This window comes from Esox lucius, chromosome 12 (assembly GCF_011004845.1).
Source record: "Esox lucius isolate fEsoLuc1 chromosome 12, fEsoLuc1.pri, whole genome shotgun sequence".
NCBI classification, from domain to species: domain Eukaryota; kingdom Metazoa; phylum Chordata; class Actinopteri; order Esociformes; family Esocidae; genus Esox; species Esox lucius.
Genome location: NC_047580.1, coordinates 18,990,638 through 19,007,779, shown reverse-complemented (window position 1 = coordinate 19,007,779; position 17,142 = coordinate 18,990,638). Strand labels below are relative to the sequence as shown.

Here is a 17,142-nt window from a genome sequence, read left to right as displayed (position 1 = left end):
CTTTTATTTTGAAGGGTAATTGCAGAGATCAGGGCCATTCTTGCTAGCTCTTGCCTAATTTTGCAGATTGTCGCTGGTGGAATGGAGGCGCCACGTTGGGCGCTGTGAAGCTGGCAATAACTAGCTATAAAATAATTTCTGGGTCACTGGTTTTTGAAATCCTTCAGAGGCAAGCCCCATCAAAATACTACATTTATACATGCCCGTACCCAGAATTGTACTTTGTTAAAGGTGTTACTAGTGGTAGACAATGTACATACTGATGGAAAAACCTCTGTAATGAGGGGTTTACGCACTGCAAACCCAAATCCACTATAATATCCCTCTCTGTGTAGTTCTCAACAGACTATTCTTGCCAACAGTTATCACGTCCTACACTGACATTCTCAGTCACGGATCAGACTACACAGGCCAGCCTTGGCTCCCCACATGCATCAATGAGCCATGGTCATCTATGACCCTGTCGCTGGTCGACCACTTTTGATAGGTACTGACCACTGCAGACCAGGAACACACCATAAAGGCTGCCGTTTTGGAGATGCTCTAACCCAGTCTTCTAGCAATCACAATTTGGCCCTTGTCAAAGTTGCTCAGATCAATTAGAATGTTCACTTGCTGCCTAATATATCCCACCCACTGACAGGTGCCATGATAAGATTATCAGTGTTACTTCACCTGTCAGTGGTCATAATGTTATGGCCTATCGGCATACAACTCCAACACATTAATATTTGGTTAATTAGCCCCTTTTCACTGTAATAACAGCTTAAAGTCTTTTGGGATTAATATGTACCATTTTTTCATTTAGTGTCAGAATGATTAGGGCCAATTCTTCTTGACAGATTTGCTCCAAATAGTTGAGTTTGGTTAGACGAAGCTTGAGGACACAATTTTGAAATAGTGGAACAGATTCTCAATGTGTTAAAGATCAGGTCTTTAACTAGGCCACTTGTATGACACTGACCTTTTCCTAAGCCACGCAAATGTTGCTTGGGACCTGTGTTTGGGATATGGTCCTTCTGAAGAGTACATTTTCACCCCAGTTTAAAGGTGCACTGTGTAGACTCTTACCTAAAAGTTTGAAAGACTGGGTTTTAAACAATGACGTACTTAACTCATGTCCTACCTGAACAAGACCAGGTCCAGTACAGTATTAGCTAGTCTATAGTGTATTTGGTGCTTCTCGTACAATCCATTTTTTGTTCTATCTGTGTGGATTTTGATGTGTCCAAGCCTCTGACTTCCAGACTATTCAGTTTATTAAAAGGTTGTGGCAGCATTCACACTACTTTGCTCAAATCTATTAAATGTTCCACCTGCTGATGGTTCAAGGTTTATTACAATGTAGTTTCTATTACAATGTCCTTCCTGTTTGAGTGATGAGTTTTAAGTGACAGACTTTTTTGACCCAACTTTGCTCACCAGAATGTTAAAACAATTGGATATTATTTGGTATCCATTCCTAATCTATGCACTGGCATTACTTTAACATCTGTAAAATGCTTTTAGATTTTTTTTTTTTTATCCTTACAGAGTGGAGATTTTGCCCAGAAAATGTATTAACAACAATGATTCACAGGTGGTGCCCAATGGTAAGGTAATTGGGTCAAAGTTAGGGCAATTTCATCTTAGTAGACTGGGAGCTTCCACAGCACAGGGGCTGAATATTTATGCAGGTCACATGTTTGGTTTTCACCATAGTTATCTGCATCAGGGCCTGGAAAGCTTGAGAGTATAAAGGGCAAAATGGATGCAGCAAAGAAAGTAAACCTGAAGTCTGCAAGAGATCTGGGACCTCTTTTTTGGTGCCTGGCAACAGACGGACTGTCCTAGAAAGAGCCAGTAAGGCAAACATTTTAAAACAAATTTTATTAAGCAGGATGTTTATTATTACAGATACTTCTTCTGGTAATATGTATTTACATTTCATTGTGTAAACAGATTCACACAAAATAAATGTTTTCGGTTTGAAAAAAGGTAATTGGTGGGTAGTCCTATCGTTTAGGCCAGTTACGAAGGAATCCTCTGCAAGATAAAGAAAACCAACATAGTTATATTAGGGGAACAATAAAAAGTGCAATTGTGATACACAGAGATGGTAAAATGTACACACATCTGAATATGTTTCTAATTAAAATAATTGTAACAACACTGCTAACTAAACAATTTTATGTGATCAGCTAAGTATCTTGGATTTGTTATGGTAGGAATCTTACTACCTTTCCGATTTTCCACCAAAAAAGGACATACTTCGGTTTCCAGCACAGGCATTGGATTTTGGTCCTTTTGCATTTTTCTGCGGAACAATTAAACCAAGCACATGCCGATAAACTGTGTGAGACCAAACTCTTTAATCACATTTATCCCAAAAGCTGGGGGGGCAGTTCATCTTCAATCAACAACAAATTCCACACTAAAGAATCATATATTTGGGTAAATAGTACCTTTTTCCTGGGTTCTTGGCCTTGTCTGTCTGGATCAAACTGTTTGCCATCCTTTTCCTTGGCACCTAGAACATCAGAAAAGCATTTATTTCACCACAAAAAAAGGACGGTCGTGTGTGGAGATGTAAAAGGATGTCATTAACAAAAAGATTGTGAACTAATGCATGTGGCTGTGTACCAGCAAAAACTTTGAAATCAGATTGGCTGTAGTCAAAGGGTTTGAAAACTGCAGGTGGAATACACTCCTCCTGCTTATCAGCAGCTTTCATGAGTTTCTTGTTTGGTTTGGGGTTTGACTCTCCAGTCCCACTTGCAACCCTTTCCCTTTTCTTTGCTCCTGTATTTGTAGACTCCTGATGGAAAGGTAAATAACAAATTCTATTAAAACAATCTAAATAACTGAATGTAAACGCAGTACTTGAAAAGTAAAATCTACTCACTGAAGCTTGTTGACGCACAGTTGAAACATTCTGAAGCGATTCCTGGTAACTTTGTTTGGCCTTCTTTCTTTCCTCTGCAGGATAAGAAAAATCTTAATTTTCACAAAAGGTTTTAAAGAAAATGCTGTTTAAGGCCAGAAGTGAATTTGAATAAAGCAAAATGCACCACACCTGCTGCTGCCTTTGCGTCTTCTTTCTCTTTCTTTTTGGCCTCTAGCTCCTTATGTTGCTGTTCTATACTCTGCAGCTTCCATCTATTACTGATCTGTTCAAATATATCACATGATAAAACACTGGCAGGACAAATGTGATTAACAAAAGAAAGAAACAAAGAAACACTGCCCATCTGAAGACCAGAGTTTCGTTGAATAATCTATTCTACGATTAAGTGTTTTTAAATTAATTATTAAAATACCTCATATATTTTTGTAGAGGGGTCAAATTTAGCATTTTTGGAGATGTGGATTTCGGTTGATGGTAGATACTAAAAAGAAGATACATTTTAGTAAAAGGAAGCATTATTTCGTAACCGAGCATTATCAAGCCAAGCATTTTCGAGCATCTTACCATTCTGAAAGGATTCTGAAAAGAATCAACAATGATGTATGCTTTTTGTTGTGCCACTGTGAGGTGACCTGAGTCTTTGACTGTGTCCTTGTCCTTCAAAACAAGCAACACAAGGCAAAGTACATTATTAGTAACTTATATCTTATAAATCAGAGAAAGTTGTACTATAGTGTAAACATTCATTTAGCCAACACTCTCAGATCAATCTTACCTCAAACAGTGTGATTTTTGCTGATGCTACAAGACCACTTATGTTCGGCATGTTAACGTCCTCTACCTGCTCCTCATCAGAAAAGAGAGACCCAGGTTTTGTCGGGAGTTCTGAAAGTAGAGGCAAGGAAAGTCCAACTTTCTTATAAATTATAGTCAAGGTCAACAGAATGAATGAGTGCTGAAGACTGCAACCTAAGTTTAGTTGTATTTTACTTTAACTTGGCTGATTGAGTTTAATATTTTTTTAATTGATTGAGTTAATATTTTTATTATACTGCTTTGTTGTCAGCTGCACATTCGCCATGTCAAAAGATGACGCTTAAATTGTAATTTAAATGATAAAAGTTAACTACAGATAGTAGATTTGCTTTTTAAGTCACTATTTGGGTCCACAACAATTAAGTAACCACACAACACTGCCTCAAAACATATGTGAAACAGTAAATTTGACATGGATGGTCAGATGGAAACTGCAAATTGTTGTGGTATTAAATATAAATGTGTTTCAAATAAAATGTAGTCCTTAATAACTATGTTCAAAGAGCAGTCTCAATGGAGCCATACTTTGGCTTTGTTTAATAACTTTAACTGATATTCTGATGTTCCTGATGCAAGGTTTTTCTCTGAGGCAGACAAGTGACCATTTCCCAGTTCATGTCTGGTACCAAACCGGCTGGACATTTAGCAGCATCTGATCAACTGGTCCACGGGTTTCATTCCAGTGATTTAGCAGCAAGGTTATTTTAGCTCTGAGCTCCATGTAATCTCTCATAAGTGAGGTGTTAAAAAAATCCAAAGGTGAACTAACATGTAGGTCCCAAATCTTCATTGTAATCACATCAACATAGCTTACCCTTTGGGGAGAAGCTGGGGAATTCACTTTCAGGGACTCTGGATGTATCATGAGGACCAAACAGGGGCATTTCTGGCTGCAAAACAAACACCCCATAACAATCTACTTATAAACTGTTTTGCAAATAAACAACAAGTAAAATGTATAATCTGACAGTTTAGGTAGAGTTCTTTTATTAAAAAAAAAATAACAAACCTTTTTTAATGGCGTGAGCGCTTTCTTTTTGTCAGCTGCAATTTCTGCCTGTACACAAAATGAGAATATATAATGAAATCCCTTGTAAAAAAGCAGTGCATATACTTATTTGAGGTTATGAACCAGGTTTTTCTCATCCTGAATGCTGATTAGCTAAAACCCACTGTAAACAATACCATATACCAAGGCTATGATAAAACCTAACTTTTTACTGTTCAAATTACATTTGTAACACGTTTATAATAGCAATAAGGAATCTGTTGGTTTTGTGGTATATTGCCTACAGTATATACCATGGCCAAATGTGATGTCCTACTTAATACCACACAGGTTGCATTGTTACACTGTCACACAGTACATTTTACACAATCATTGCAATTCTCATCGAAGATCAATGCTAAATGTGATCCAGAATAATATATTCTGTACACACACAGTTTAGAACCTAAAAATGGTCCTCCCAAATACAACCTACTCGCTCCCAATACATCCTTCTTAAATGTCCTTTTCATAACTGGACATGAGTTCATTATATACTTGAGGATTTTTGGCCACCGGCTGTGAGTCTGACCTCAGACATCTCTCACCTTCAGTAAGGGCATCTCCCTGGCCTGCTGCACCAATAGATGGAGCTCGTTGACCTGCTGACGCACCAATGGGGGGACAGGGTTACAGCAAGCGATGATGCCTTGAGGCTCTCTGGTAAAAGAAAAAGGACAAGGCCAGGGTTTGTGTGTGTAGGTGATTTTTTTCTTTTCTTTTTTTTTGGGGGGGGGGGGGGGGGGGGGACATCACTCAACTTACTTGGGCAGGACTTCAGAGATCTTAATCATCATATGATTGGGCAGGACATAACTGAAACACAGGACAAGCACATTTTAAATATACATATTTTAAAATCATATACTCTAGAAAATGACATACTTCTCTCTGACACAAACCAGGTGATTATACACCACGCAGTGGGACAGGTTCTAACACTGAACACAAGGATTATGCCATGTCCTCCATACCCAGTGCTCTCATCCTCCTGCCTGGCCAGCTTGTCCCGCCAGCCATACAGCAGCCTGAAGGCAGCTAACTGTTGCGTGTTGAACGCCTTCTTCTGTTTCCTCAGCAGGTCCATGTAGGAGTTCTCGGTGAAGAGCGGCTTCATGTATTTCTGCAGGAATGTTGTTGTGGTGAGCGCCAAGTGGCAAGGTAACAAGGCATTGGGGTGGCCTGGGTGTTGTGGAAATATTCAGGCGAGAAATGTAAATCAAGGAGCCGCACCTTCAGTGAGATGTCTTTGCTTTTTTGCCAAACCGTCTGCAGCAGGGCAGGCTGCCCGTTGCCCATTTCCCACAGGTCCACCCTCAGGCGATCGTAGACATATAGCAGGTAGTGCGTGTCTGCCCGGGCATAATGCAGCATCTCTTCTGGCAAAGGCCTATGGAGAATCCAAAGCCAGTCAATGAAATAATATTTTGCTTCCAGGATCACGCTAACAGTTTAAGTTCATAAATGATCAACATCACACATAGGAACATCAAAAGTTCATAACACAAGTCTCTGAAGTTACCGTATTCTCCAGTCTGCAAGTTGGTAGCGTTTGTCAGAGTCCACATTGCAGAACTGCTTTAGCAGGTGGTCCAGTGAGTGTCTGCCCAAATTAAGGACACGAGATGCTTGGTGCGTGTCAAACATGTTGACAATGTAAAGACCCAAATCCTTCTGCAGCCATTCAATATCAGAGTCAGCACCGTGGAAAACCTGAAAGTCACAAACTCAACTTTTAGCTTATTACTAAAATCCTAAGCCTGCAATTTATTATTCAGCACAATAATGTGAAATCCAACATGTGTTAAGACAACCAGGCAATGACCTTGACGATGTTTGGATCTGTGAACGCCTCATTGAGTATATACATCTCACTGCGTAGGTCCAAGGTGTCGATAATGAAGTCTTCTTCCCTTGTGGAAATCTGCATTAGACAGGTGATGCCCAAGAAACTTCTGTAGGAGTGGTGCTAAGAGAAAAGATGAAATTTAACAGGTAGAAAAACAGACAAGGAAGCAATTGCTTATGTAGTCTTTAAATGGTTATTTCTTGTGTGTAATTGAATTCCATCGGTCAGAACAACATGTGTAAAACCCTTTATTTTACCTCCAAATCTACTGCAAACTCAGTTGTTTTGGTCAGTTTCTCATTTACTGCCACCAGATCCTCCACATTGTCAATGAACGAGCACTTCGTCTCAGCAAGTGGTTTGTACATCTAAAAAAAATCAAACAGATATAGCAGACATATCAAATCAAAGGATGGAATCATTTTTGATATACACCGATCAGCCATAACATTATGACCACCTGCCTAATATTGTGTAGGTCCCCCTTTTGCTGCCCTGACCTGTCGAGGCATGGACTCCACTAGACCTCTGAAAGTGTGCTCTGGTATCTGGCACCAAGACGTAAGCAGCAGATCCTTTAAACCTGTAAGTTACGAGGTGGGGTAATCCAATCCTGGTTATGGCTGATCGGTGTATGTATTTAGCTAGCCAAATAAATGACATGGACAAGCCTAATAATGCTGTGTTTGAAAATAAATAGTAATAGAAGCCCAAGAGGGATGTAATAAAACGGTTATTTTCTACATACAGTTACTTTCATTATGTTTGCTAACAAGATTATGGTGGCGTGACAGACAGCCGCTGTGAAAGCTTACAGGATGTTAGAATCCTGGAAGAAAGCACCCTCTACATCAATGTCACTCAAACATTGTGGGTCGGGGCATAAGCCCTAAGATTCTCAAGACGTTGTGCATCTGCATAACCTGGATCACCTTGAGCGTCTGCGTCACCATCTGGTATGGATACAGCACACCCTGAACCCGCCAATCGCTACAGATGGTGGTGCAGACAGCTCAGAACAACATTTGTGTGAGCTGCAACGCCTCCAGGACATCTATAATCAGGCAGACAGGGGACGGCCCAGGAAATCAAGTACTTCAGTCATCCAAGCCATGACTAGTTTTGTCCCTTGGGATGTTTCTCAGTTAAAGTGGGAGTGTTGCGTGACATGCTCAATGACGTAGTTTTTGACCAAAAACATTTGAGGCTTCACTCGATGCCCTATCTACATTTTACCACATACACATTCTTTTGTTTGCCTGGATTGTGAGAAAATCCACGTTCCCTTATCAGAATAATTTTCACTTTAATGAGATCCACTCACCAGCACACCATCAGAAATATATTTACCTCTTGACCGGGCTGGGCAAAATGGGAACTTGAAATAAAGTAATTTGGGCCAAAAACAGCTATTCGTAGCGTTAGAGTCAATTCTTTGACAGGTATATGCTATACAGTAATACTTATCATAGGAAATTAATAATTTCTATTGAATATCCTACTGTATAAATATTTGGTATGTTAGCAGTATTAATAACAAATTATAAGATAATATGCATATTTTGTATTTGCTGATTGTCAAGGGTTGATTTTCAATCAATCAATCAGATGTATGTATAAAGCCCTTTTTACAACAACAGTGCATCCTTTAACTGCACAAACATGATCCAAGGTATAACACTATCCATAAAATGAAGAGTCAACCAAACACTTACCTGGGGTTCAGGTTTGGACAGCTGATTCTCAGAAAACACAAGGTGATCCAGCTCATACTGGTAAGGGTGAGCAAACCTACAAGGGGCAAATTATAGAAATGTCAAGAGTCAAGTTATAACACTTCAACCTTGGACTAGGAAAGATTGTACACTGAAAGGTAATCTTACATGTCTTCAACATGCTCTTGAGTTCTTTGCTGGTGAATAAAATCAGCAAGGGCAGCAGGAACATCCAAATCCTCTGGTCTCTCTTTGCGAATTTGTTTGTTGGTAAAATCTGACAGGAAAGGCAGAATCAATGAGTTTCATGATGACAGAATTCTAACACAAACAATATTTAACCGGTACTTCTAACAACGAACAAATATATACATAGTTATGTTGTAATAACAAGTCACAAGTTGTGGTCAGGTAATTACAATGGTAATACCATTTCGCTGTGTCGCTCTAAATACCAGGAAAAACTGCACAGTAAAGTTGCAACCAAAATCTTTTTTCAACAATAACAAACGCTACTTACATGAAGGAAGTGATTTCATTGCATTGGGCTTAATGAAGATCTTGGGGACAAAAGGGGTGTTACTGTTGTCAACCTTCTCCCGGAATTTCAACTGGGGCCTGGTGATGTTTTTGGCATGGAGGAGTCGGAAAGTCTCTGAACTGCTTCCAGAGTCACCACCCTGTTCAATGAAGACAAGAATGAATCCACACTACTCCAAAAAAATGTGTAATGTCAGTTAGCTTTATAAGGAACCTTTTGCTAATCTAATAGCTTCACCAGAAAAACAATTGATTTGTTCTGAATTGTTCATGATTTTGGTCTGTTCTTTCAAGAAGCTTTATTTCCTCACCTTACGATTCCAACTTGATACAACAATTTTAGGGGGCTGAAAACCTGCTGGCATGACAGGTTGCTGACTCCGATTGACTCCGGCAGTATCATCAAGCAGAATACCCTACAAAGCAATCAGAACGATTAATAAATAATTCCCAAACGATCTTGTGTGGTTCATTATAAAAGTGTGTCTCAAATTTGCTGCCAATTTGGTATACATACCACTTTCTCAAGAATGACATCATTGGCATCAACCACCAAGTCATATCTTTCCTCCAACCCTGTCAATTTGTTGCGGTCTCTCATTTGAGCTCTGCAGCCATGGTATTTCATTATCTGACTCATACTGAGCATTTGAAAAGCCAGTAAAACAAACATGTTTAGTTAGATAGCACCAAACTTTTTTCAAGGTATTTGTGGTAATGTCAAACCTTTCATAATCTACTGCTACTTTAACATTGTGTACATACAAATAAAGCATTATGGGTTCTGCCTTATTAAGTCTTACAGTTACTTACCAATGCAACATTGTATCGCCCTGAGTTTCACAGAATTCTTGAAATCCAGGGAAACTACGATAGAAGTCGTATTCATCTCCTACTTGAGGTAAACTGGCAGATGACTTGGTAGCTGCTACCACAGTGCCCAGTCCATACTGTAGAGGAAAGTAAAGGTTTACTAAAGGTAAATCTAACATACATGTATAACGTAGCTAGACAGAATTACTATGTAAAAAAATAATATTTAAACAGAGTAATCGATACGTTTAACTTATGAGTGGAACATGCCAAGCCTGGGAAAGGTATTTTAACTAACATTCAACTCCCCTTACTCCATGTTTCAGTACGCAGAGGGGAGTTTTATCTAAAACAGAGAATAATCTCAGAAAATTGCACGATCGTCCTGGCTGAACATCCAGTTAATGCTTAACGTTACATGCATCAATGTATTTGTTACCGAGAAACCATCAGTGTTAGTCAGATAGGCTTGCTTACGTAGCTAGTTAGAAACTAGTAATGGTGTTATGAAAAATGGCTAACGGTAGTCCACGTTTTACACGGGCAACACACAGTTGGTAATAATATGAACAGCAGTTTAGGTCGTTAGCTATCGCTACCTTCACGAATGCATCAACATCCTTGAAACCGGGACAAAACTCATTGCCCTCATCAGCTGGGTCGTCATTAGGAGATGGATTATTGTTTTGTTTAGAACTGTTTGAAGAATCCATCTCATAGTTGTATGTGTAGCAACCACTAAGTGTAGCTAGCTTCTTCACCATGCGAATGATCAGTGCTGGCAGGATTCAGGAAGCAGCTTCTTCCGGTCTTTTTTTTTCTATGGATTATAGATGGCGTTTAGCAACCAACGTTCAACGTGTCTTACCGCCACCATCTGGACTGGAGTGTGGATCAGGAATCGGAAGGTCTAAATCCTCCCAATTAGTCTTATCTCCCTAAGGAAACAAAATAATATAGCACCTGAAGATTTACACAGTAGTTTGCTTAAACTTGGTTCTCCAACACAATTATTCCATAAATCCAATTTAAATCTATAATGTTCAAGGAAACGGAGACAGGTATCCTGTACCTCTTTCTCCTTCCTGCGGTTAGTGGTGGGTATTGGCAAGTACCTTGCCATACGATGTATATCACAAACACATGTTACGATTCAGTACATTACGATTCATTACGATATCACAACTGAATCACAATGCTTACTGAAGTGCTAAAGAAAAAAATATAAAACAAATAATATTAGGCTATATCTTCAAAGGGCTATCTTAAACTAAGCCCCATTAGCAACCCCTAATAAAAAAGAACCACACAGTTTGAAATTATTTACCAAATTGAATTTTAAGGATTGACCTTAACTTAATATAATTAGTTTAATAAAAATACTTAAGGGTGGCTGTGTGTAATTTTGAAAACTTAAGCTATGCTAAATTGTTGCACAGCTCTTTATTATAATTATTTAGAGAAATAATAACAAGTTAACTACACACTTCTGCTTCTGAGAGTCAAGATTGTGGTTCAAAAACAGTAATTGGTCAACATGCACTGATAGGAGTAAACTCATCTGTGCAGTCAGGGAATTGATTCTAGAGATCAGAGTAATGATACAATACTGTAAAAAAAATTATTGCAATTCTACATTAAATCATTGTATCAGCACAGCACTACCTGAGGTAGGTACACCTCTAGTATTTAGGATGGTTTTCATCCCCTGGGAATTGGCTCCTTGTGATACTGACTTCTAAATCATTATTGGGTGGTGATGTTTTAACACACTTGTCCCAGTGGGAAAAGCGACCGCACTTCTGCCTGTCATTTATCTCAACACCAAACAACAATATAATGTATTAATAAAGTGTATTTCATAAGTGTATTTGCACGTCTACTTCATCCCCATGATTTAGTTCATCAAATGCAACTACCTTATTTTAAAATGTAGTAGTAGCTCATACCACTGGATGGCAGTCTCAATCTCTGTATTGCCCCAATGATTATCTGTATCCATGGCAGGTGTAGGATTATTTTCTGTTATCTTTAATTATATTGCAACACTGGGTGGATCAATATTTCACCTTTAAATGTTTGGTTTTTTTTAGAGGAAAGAGGATGACTTGAGAATTTTCTTGGTGCTCTATATCTGTAAATGGTATAAGAATGAACTATGCTTTAGATCTGAGAATTTTCTTGGTACTCTATATCTGTAAATGGTATAAGAATGAACTATGCTATAGATCTGAGAATTTTCTTGGTACTCTATATCTGTAAATGTTATAAGAATGAACTATGCTATTGATCTGAGAATTTTCTTGGTACTCTATATCTGTAAATGGTATAAGAATGAACTATGCTATAGATAGTCTACAATGGGATGCGTTATATAAAAAGTAGCATTAGTGGTGGTGCTTTGGACTAATCATTGAATTTTTTTATCCATTTATACAGGTATTGTTTCTTCCCCTATTGTGATATAGAATTGTTATCTCAATTAGCTCTAAGATAAGTTACCTATTGAGAAACCTATTGAAAAAATCCTGAGGAAATACCAGTAACGGATTGTCCTTGTGCCAATTTCCTCAGAAATGTTTTGATTGAATTTATGTGTGACTTGAGTGTTGCAATCTTTATGCAATCATTCAGAACCTGTTCTCAGTTTGCTTAAGCGGTCAAATTAAAGTGAAATTAAAAGCATTAAGAAAATGTCATCAAACTACATTTTAAGTGGTTGACAAAAGAAGATGGCAGAGAATAAATAGGAGGATTGAAGAGAGAGAACTACTTTTTTTAATGGGGGGGACCTTCACCCTGTGGGGACCTTAGGTAGTGTTTATCATGTCTGAGAGATTTCTAGGAAAGTGAGATTTGTTACACTTTATTTGTTCCCCAACAGCGTAACAGCAAAAGTGGACTGAAGGCTGAGCGAGATCAGCAAAAATACATGTAGTCATGTTTTGTTTCAACCAATGAGTGCATCACATTTCTTGCAACCAATCTGAGAAGATTCTGGAACATGCATGTTCCTGACCTCTACAGGATCTTTTAGGTATTATTATAAATAAAATGTTTAGCTGACTTTAACCTAATCATTCTGGTGTTAACGCTTACTAGTAGTCTATATCTTGTGGTTCATGTGCTTCTGAAGATCTGATGGTATACTGCCTATAGGAGTTATTAACACATCTATGCCTACCTCCTGGGAAGTGGACCTGATATGTTAGACTGTTATAAAAAAAAAATCACCACAGGACAAACATTTCCTCAGGTCATCCACTATAGTTGCCCCTGAAGTTCTACAGTCCAGACCTGTAAAGACAAACAAAAAATATTTCCTGTTTGAATACCTTTGGATTTCAAGGTACATATTGAAGTGGAAGTGTGAGAACATGTCACTAGAATATTGGTAAGGTGGCCATCACAGGCTACTGCAAGAGAATTTGTGCACCTAGACAGAAAATGTTTCATTACATTCTTTAAATCTTTGTCATTTAGCAGATGCTTTTGTGAGTTTTGCATTCACAAAACTATTCAGATGTTGAATATCTTCTACTAATATTGTATGATGTATGAACATGTTCCAACATAAACATACTCATGCAAAACATACAAGGCTTTAGATCATACATAAAGCACATAGAACACTTTTTCAAACTCTGATTTGCCACCTTCCATGGAAATTCACGTTTTCATTTTCTCATGCTTGTTTACCAGCAATTGCCACTGGTTTGTCATGTTTATTTTTCTGGGCAGGTTTATACATGTAATTTATCACATGAAATCTTCTGATTTGATGGTTTGAAAACTTTGATGGTTTCTCCCATAAATTCTCTCATAAGCAGAAACTGTAGAATAGGTAAACAACATTTTCTTTCTTTGATGAGTGTTTTTGCAAAAACCAAAACATTTTGTTTAGAAGTGATGTTGAAGCATTTGGCTAATATATCTTTTTTTGTGTGTAATATGGAACACATTCCATAGAAATATGTATTGCCATGACTTGTCAAATCACTGTTAATATACACAGACTGCCATAGGGGAGAGTAGTACTAGCTTTTGCAGCGACATGTCATGCAGTCATACTCCCCACCCTTCCATTCAACATAGCTAAAACAGCTAATCATCCCTTAGCTAGCCCATATAATTGTCTATTTGAACCCTGCTGGGAGGAGTTTACAGGACCCAGCCTAAACCAGAGTTTGCAGGAATAGCAAAGTGGTGGAGGTTTTCCAAAACCTCTACCATTATAGGTAAAATGCATTAGTAAAATGAATTTTAGGAATACAAGCTTTAAAGAATGCTTATATTCGTTCAAGACTGCTTCTAGAGCGACGGTGACACAAAGCAGGAGAAAAAGGCAATGTCACAGTCTGTTGTTGTTATCAATGAGCAATAGAACAACACACTTTTACAGATTTACACGGCAGGGGAGGAATTCCTAAACCACTTATCAAGGTAGGAAGGGGGTGGTAAGCCTTGTTCCAATCCAAGATAATCAACACAATAGTGAGATCAACCTGCAGGGTGGGCTGTGCCAAGCAGGGGCACTGAAGGGAGTTAAATATTGCGGGGACACATTTCACATTTTTCACTCAGTGTTCTTATTGTTGGGTGGGACTAGTTTACCAGAATAATCAAATGCACCTTTTGGATAGTACAAAGCCTTGATCTCAATTATTTCAGGGGTGATATTCAAGGGCCTAGTGTCTGGGTTTATATTTTGCCAACTGTTTCTGTCAGTTGGAAAAAAAGATACAGTAAACCTCCCTGGAGGTCGACTATCCTTGAAGGTATGAGTATAGGAGTGGGGAAACACCTTGAACCCCTGTAAACCCAATACACATTGGAGCTGCATGCAAATCATGGTACAGAAGCATAGCGGCTTCGTGTTTAAAGAAGCAGATGTTTCTCTAAAGATGTTTAGCATTTGGTCGCATATCACTGGCATACCATCTGCAACCCAACTGACCCCAGCAGAAGTTGGGAATCTTCTCTTGTGATGCTCTGCAAAGCCTGTTCTTCTGCCACATTCAGTGTTTGTTTGTGAAAGCAAGAGGATGAAGGAGGGAGAGATACTGTAGAGAGAGGTGGAGTGAGAGAGAAGGAGGGAGAATGAAGAGGGGTAGCATGGAAATGGTTAAGAGAAGGAGATAAAGAGGTTGTAGAAGATGTCTCAGAAATATAAAAGTCTTCCCTTTACTGAATGCTATGTACATATTTCAATTTTGCCTACCTGAGCTAACATATTTTGTTGTTTTTGTTTATGTAAACAGAAGTGAGAGCGATCTGCTGGAGGTGCTGGCATCGATTCAGGTTGCTGTGTCAGATGTTTGTCCACTCACCCAAAGTCACCTGTTAAAACTTGTTCATTATCATGGGGAGCTGCCAATTATGTTAAGATAACGTTTTGAAGGCTATAACCATATAAGTTAAACCTATAATCAAATAACCAGTTTCAAGTGTTTTCATGAATTCCTTTTTTGCAGGTCATGTAATAACTTACATCTCTCCAGGTGCCTAAGCGTGCAAATGTCAGACAGTGCGTGTGAACTGCATATGTTTTGCATTTGTAAGGACAACAAGCCCTATACACATCCAAAGCAGCCTGGAATGGTTGAATAAGAAACCCCTGTGGGAAGGTAAGATCCTGAGATCTGAATCATACCCTTTTCAGACATACGAACAGTGGCACTTTGGAAATGCTTAAGTTAAGGAGCAGCTGTATATTCGGCTTATCAAATGCCTTGCACGAAACCTGATGTTCTTTTCACACTGTACTGCATTTCCTGTTCCAGTTTTTAAAGAAATGCCATGTCTGACACAGGACTAACATCCATCAGACAAACAAAACTGTCAGTCATATCATTTCCAACTGCATTAGCACAGCCTACACACTCAGAAATAGAAGTACTCGTGTGTACTTAAAAAGGGTACAAATACATGTCGCTGGGGAGTGTTAGAAAAAAAATTGAGGGAGAAGTTCGCTGGAAAATTGCAGCACAGATGTCATTCGATGAACGTTCCATTATCTTCTGACTTTAAAGATAGTGGCCAGCTAGCCTATACATTAAGGGCATTTCTACCTAGCACAAATCAGGTTTCCAAGACAGTTACCCCCATGCCAAATTATCAATATAAACATTCCTGTGGTTATCAGGGTGCAACCTACAGAGAGATAATCTAAACAGAGAGGTTTCTGTTGTTCTCATTATCTAAGCACATTCACTTCCAATGAAACGTAAATTCATATTGTAATTGTTAATGCTCAGATTCCACAGGGGGTACTTTTTGGAGAGACAATTGTGTACCCTTTAGTGTCAGTCCATTTTTGTACCTTATCAAATTGTACCAGCACATGACCTACACGTTTTCAGTGCTGCAGGGTCCCATGTAGCCCCTACCCTCGGGGATGAAATGGTACACATTTGTTCTCTCTTTTGTTTTGATTCACTCTGTACCATTTCTGTTAGTCAAAAGGTGCTCTTCTGTCCCCATAAAGACCAAAATTGTACCTTTGATGGAACATTCTTCAAGAGTGTACCTATAAGTACAGAACTTTTCTTGTTTCATACGTCCATTTTTGAGTGTGTACCTGTCTGCTGCCTACTGTAGGTGCAGACCACTCTCTCCTACAAAGTACTTTAAGCTATACCATTACTTAAGATACTTAGAAAATATTAAATATTGCCACCATGTTAACCCAATGGAATAAAATCTTCTGATGCACTTTTTTTTTTTTTATTGACCAAAAGGTTATACATTCCTGCTATCAATGTGTTTGTATAGCAGCATTGTGTCTGAAAAATTTATATGATCCGCTGGCAGATATTCTATTGAACAAAAACTATTGTGTTGTTACCTAAATATAGATTGTAATCCTGAACTGACAAGCTACAAAAAAATCAACATTGTTCTCTTGAGCAAGGCACGTAACCATACTTAGATGCAAAGGAAAATATTTACATGCTAAAATATTAAAATGCAAATAAAAACAGCTGCTCATGGAAACCCATGGAAATGTTTAATTTGTTTAGTTTACAGCAACATACTGATACATTCAGAAAAGTACAAGGGTGTCTGTAAACAGTGCCAGAAGTATTCACACCCTGATTTCCTCTATTATTGCATATTTGTTGCACTGAATAATTTCATATCTTCATACAAAAAACAATAGAAGACAAAGAGAACCCAAGGAAACAATCAATGTTTTAATTATTTAGTTTTCTAAGTAAAAAAAAAGTTAAGGTCAGCATTCTTGGTTCAACAATAAGAGACAGGGTGTCATGGCTGGTATGCAGGACCCGCGGCACAGAGCAGAAATGCCTAAACATTCCTTTATTTTTAGACCCACCAAACAAGAACAAACTGAAAGGCAAAATCAATGATCCAATACCCAGGTGAGCACAACGGCAACTTAAATAGGATCTCCAATTAGAGACAACGCAAGGCAGCTTCCTCTAATTAAGGACCAGCACAACTAAACATA

The 17,142-nt window shown here is 38.5% G+C and overlaps 1 protein-coding gene across 2 annotated transcripts; it reads right to left on the bottom strand.

The window, feature by feature from the left end:
* Positions 1-1,864: 1,864 nt before the first annotated feature.
* On the bottom strand, positions 1,865-10,467 carry exosc10 (exosome component 10). 2 transcript variants are annotated; one of them, XM_010891792.4, is made up of 25 exons: positions 10,268-10,466; positions 9,669-9,805; positions 9,373-9,496; positions 9,167-9,271; positions 8,836-8,995; positions 8,484-8,592; positions 8,316-8,391; positions 6,858-6,968; positions 6,577-6,720; positions 6,274-6,464; positions 5,985-6,141; positions 5,726-5,874; positions 5,517-5,567; positions 5,300-5,411; positions 4,713-4,760; positions 4,518-4,593; positions 3,663-3,772; positions 3,452-3,544; positions 3,300-3,368; positions 3,056-3,149; positions 2,885-2,958; positions 2,623-2,797; positions 2,445-2,509; positions 2,220-2,296; positions 1,865-2,025 (listed from the first exon to the last, which is right to left on the bottom strand). In XM_010891792.4, exons 1-25 carry the CDS (start codon positions 10,430-10,432, stop codon positions 1,995-1,997), a joined length of 2,703 nt encoding a protein of 900 aa, XP_010890094.1. In that variant the 5' UTR covers positions 10,433-10,466; the 3' UTR covers positions 1,865-1,994. The 2 variants fall into 2 exon arrangements, with proteins under 2 accessions (XP_010890094.1, XP_010890093.1); XM_010891791.3 differs by having other exon boundaries at positions 1,872-2,025; positions 2,885-2,976; positions 10,268-10,467.
* Positions 10,468-17,142: the final 6,675 nt, after the last annotated feature.

Excerpts from the sequence above, each read along its gene's own strand:
- exosc10 (XM_010891791.3), bottom strand. The coding sequence starts at position 10,432 with ATGGTGAAGAAGCTAGCTACACTTAGTGGTTGCTACACATACAACTAT. Across the intron at positions 8,593-8,835 it reads AATGAAATCACTTCCTTCAT|ATTTTACCAACAAACAAATT; the intron begins GTAAGTAGCGTT and ends CTTTCCTGTCAG. Across the intron at positions 2,977-3,055 it reads AGACGCAAAGGCAGCAGCAG|ATTTTTCTTATCCTGCAGAG; the intron begins GTGTGGTGCATT and ends GTGAAAATTAAG.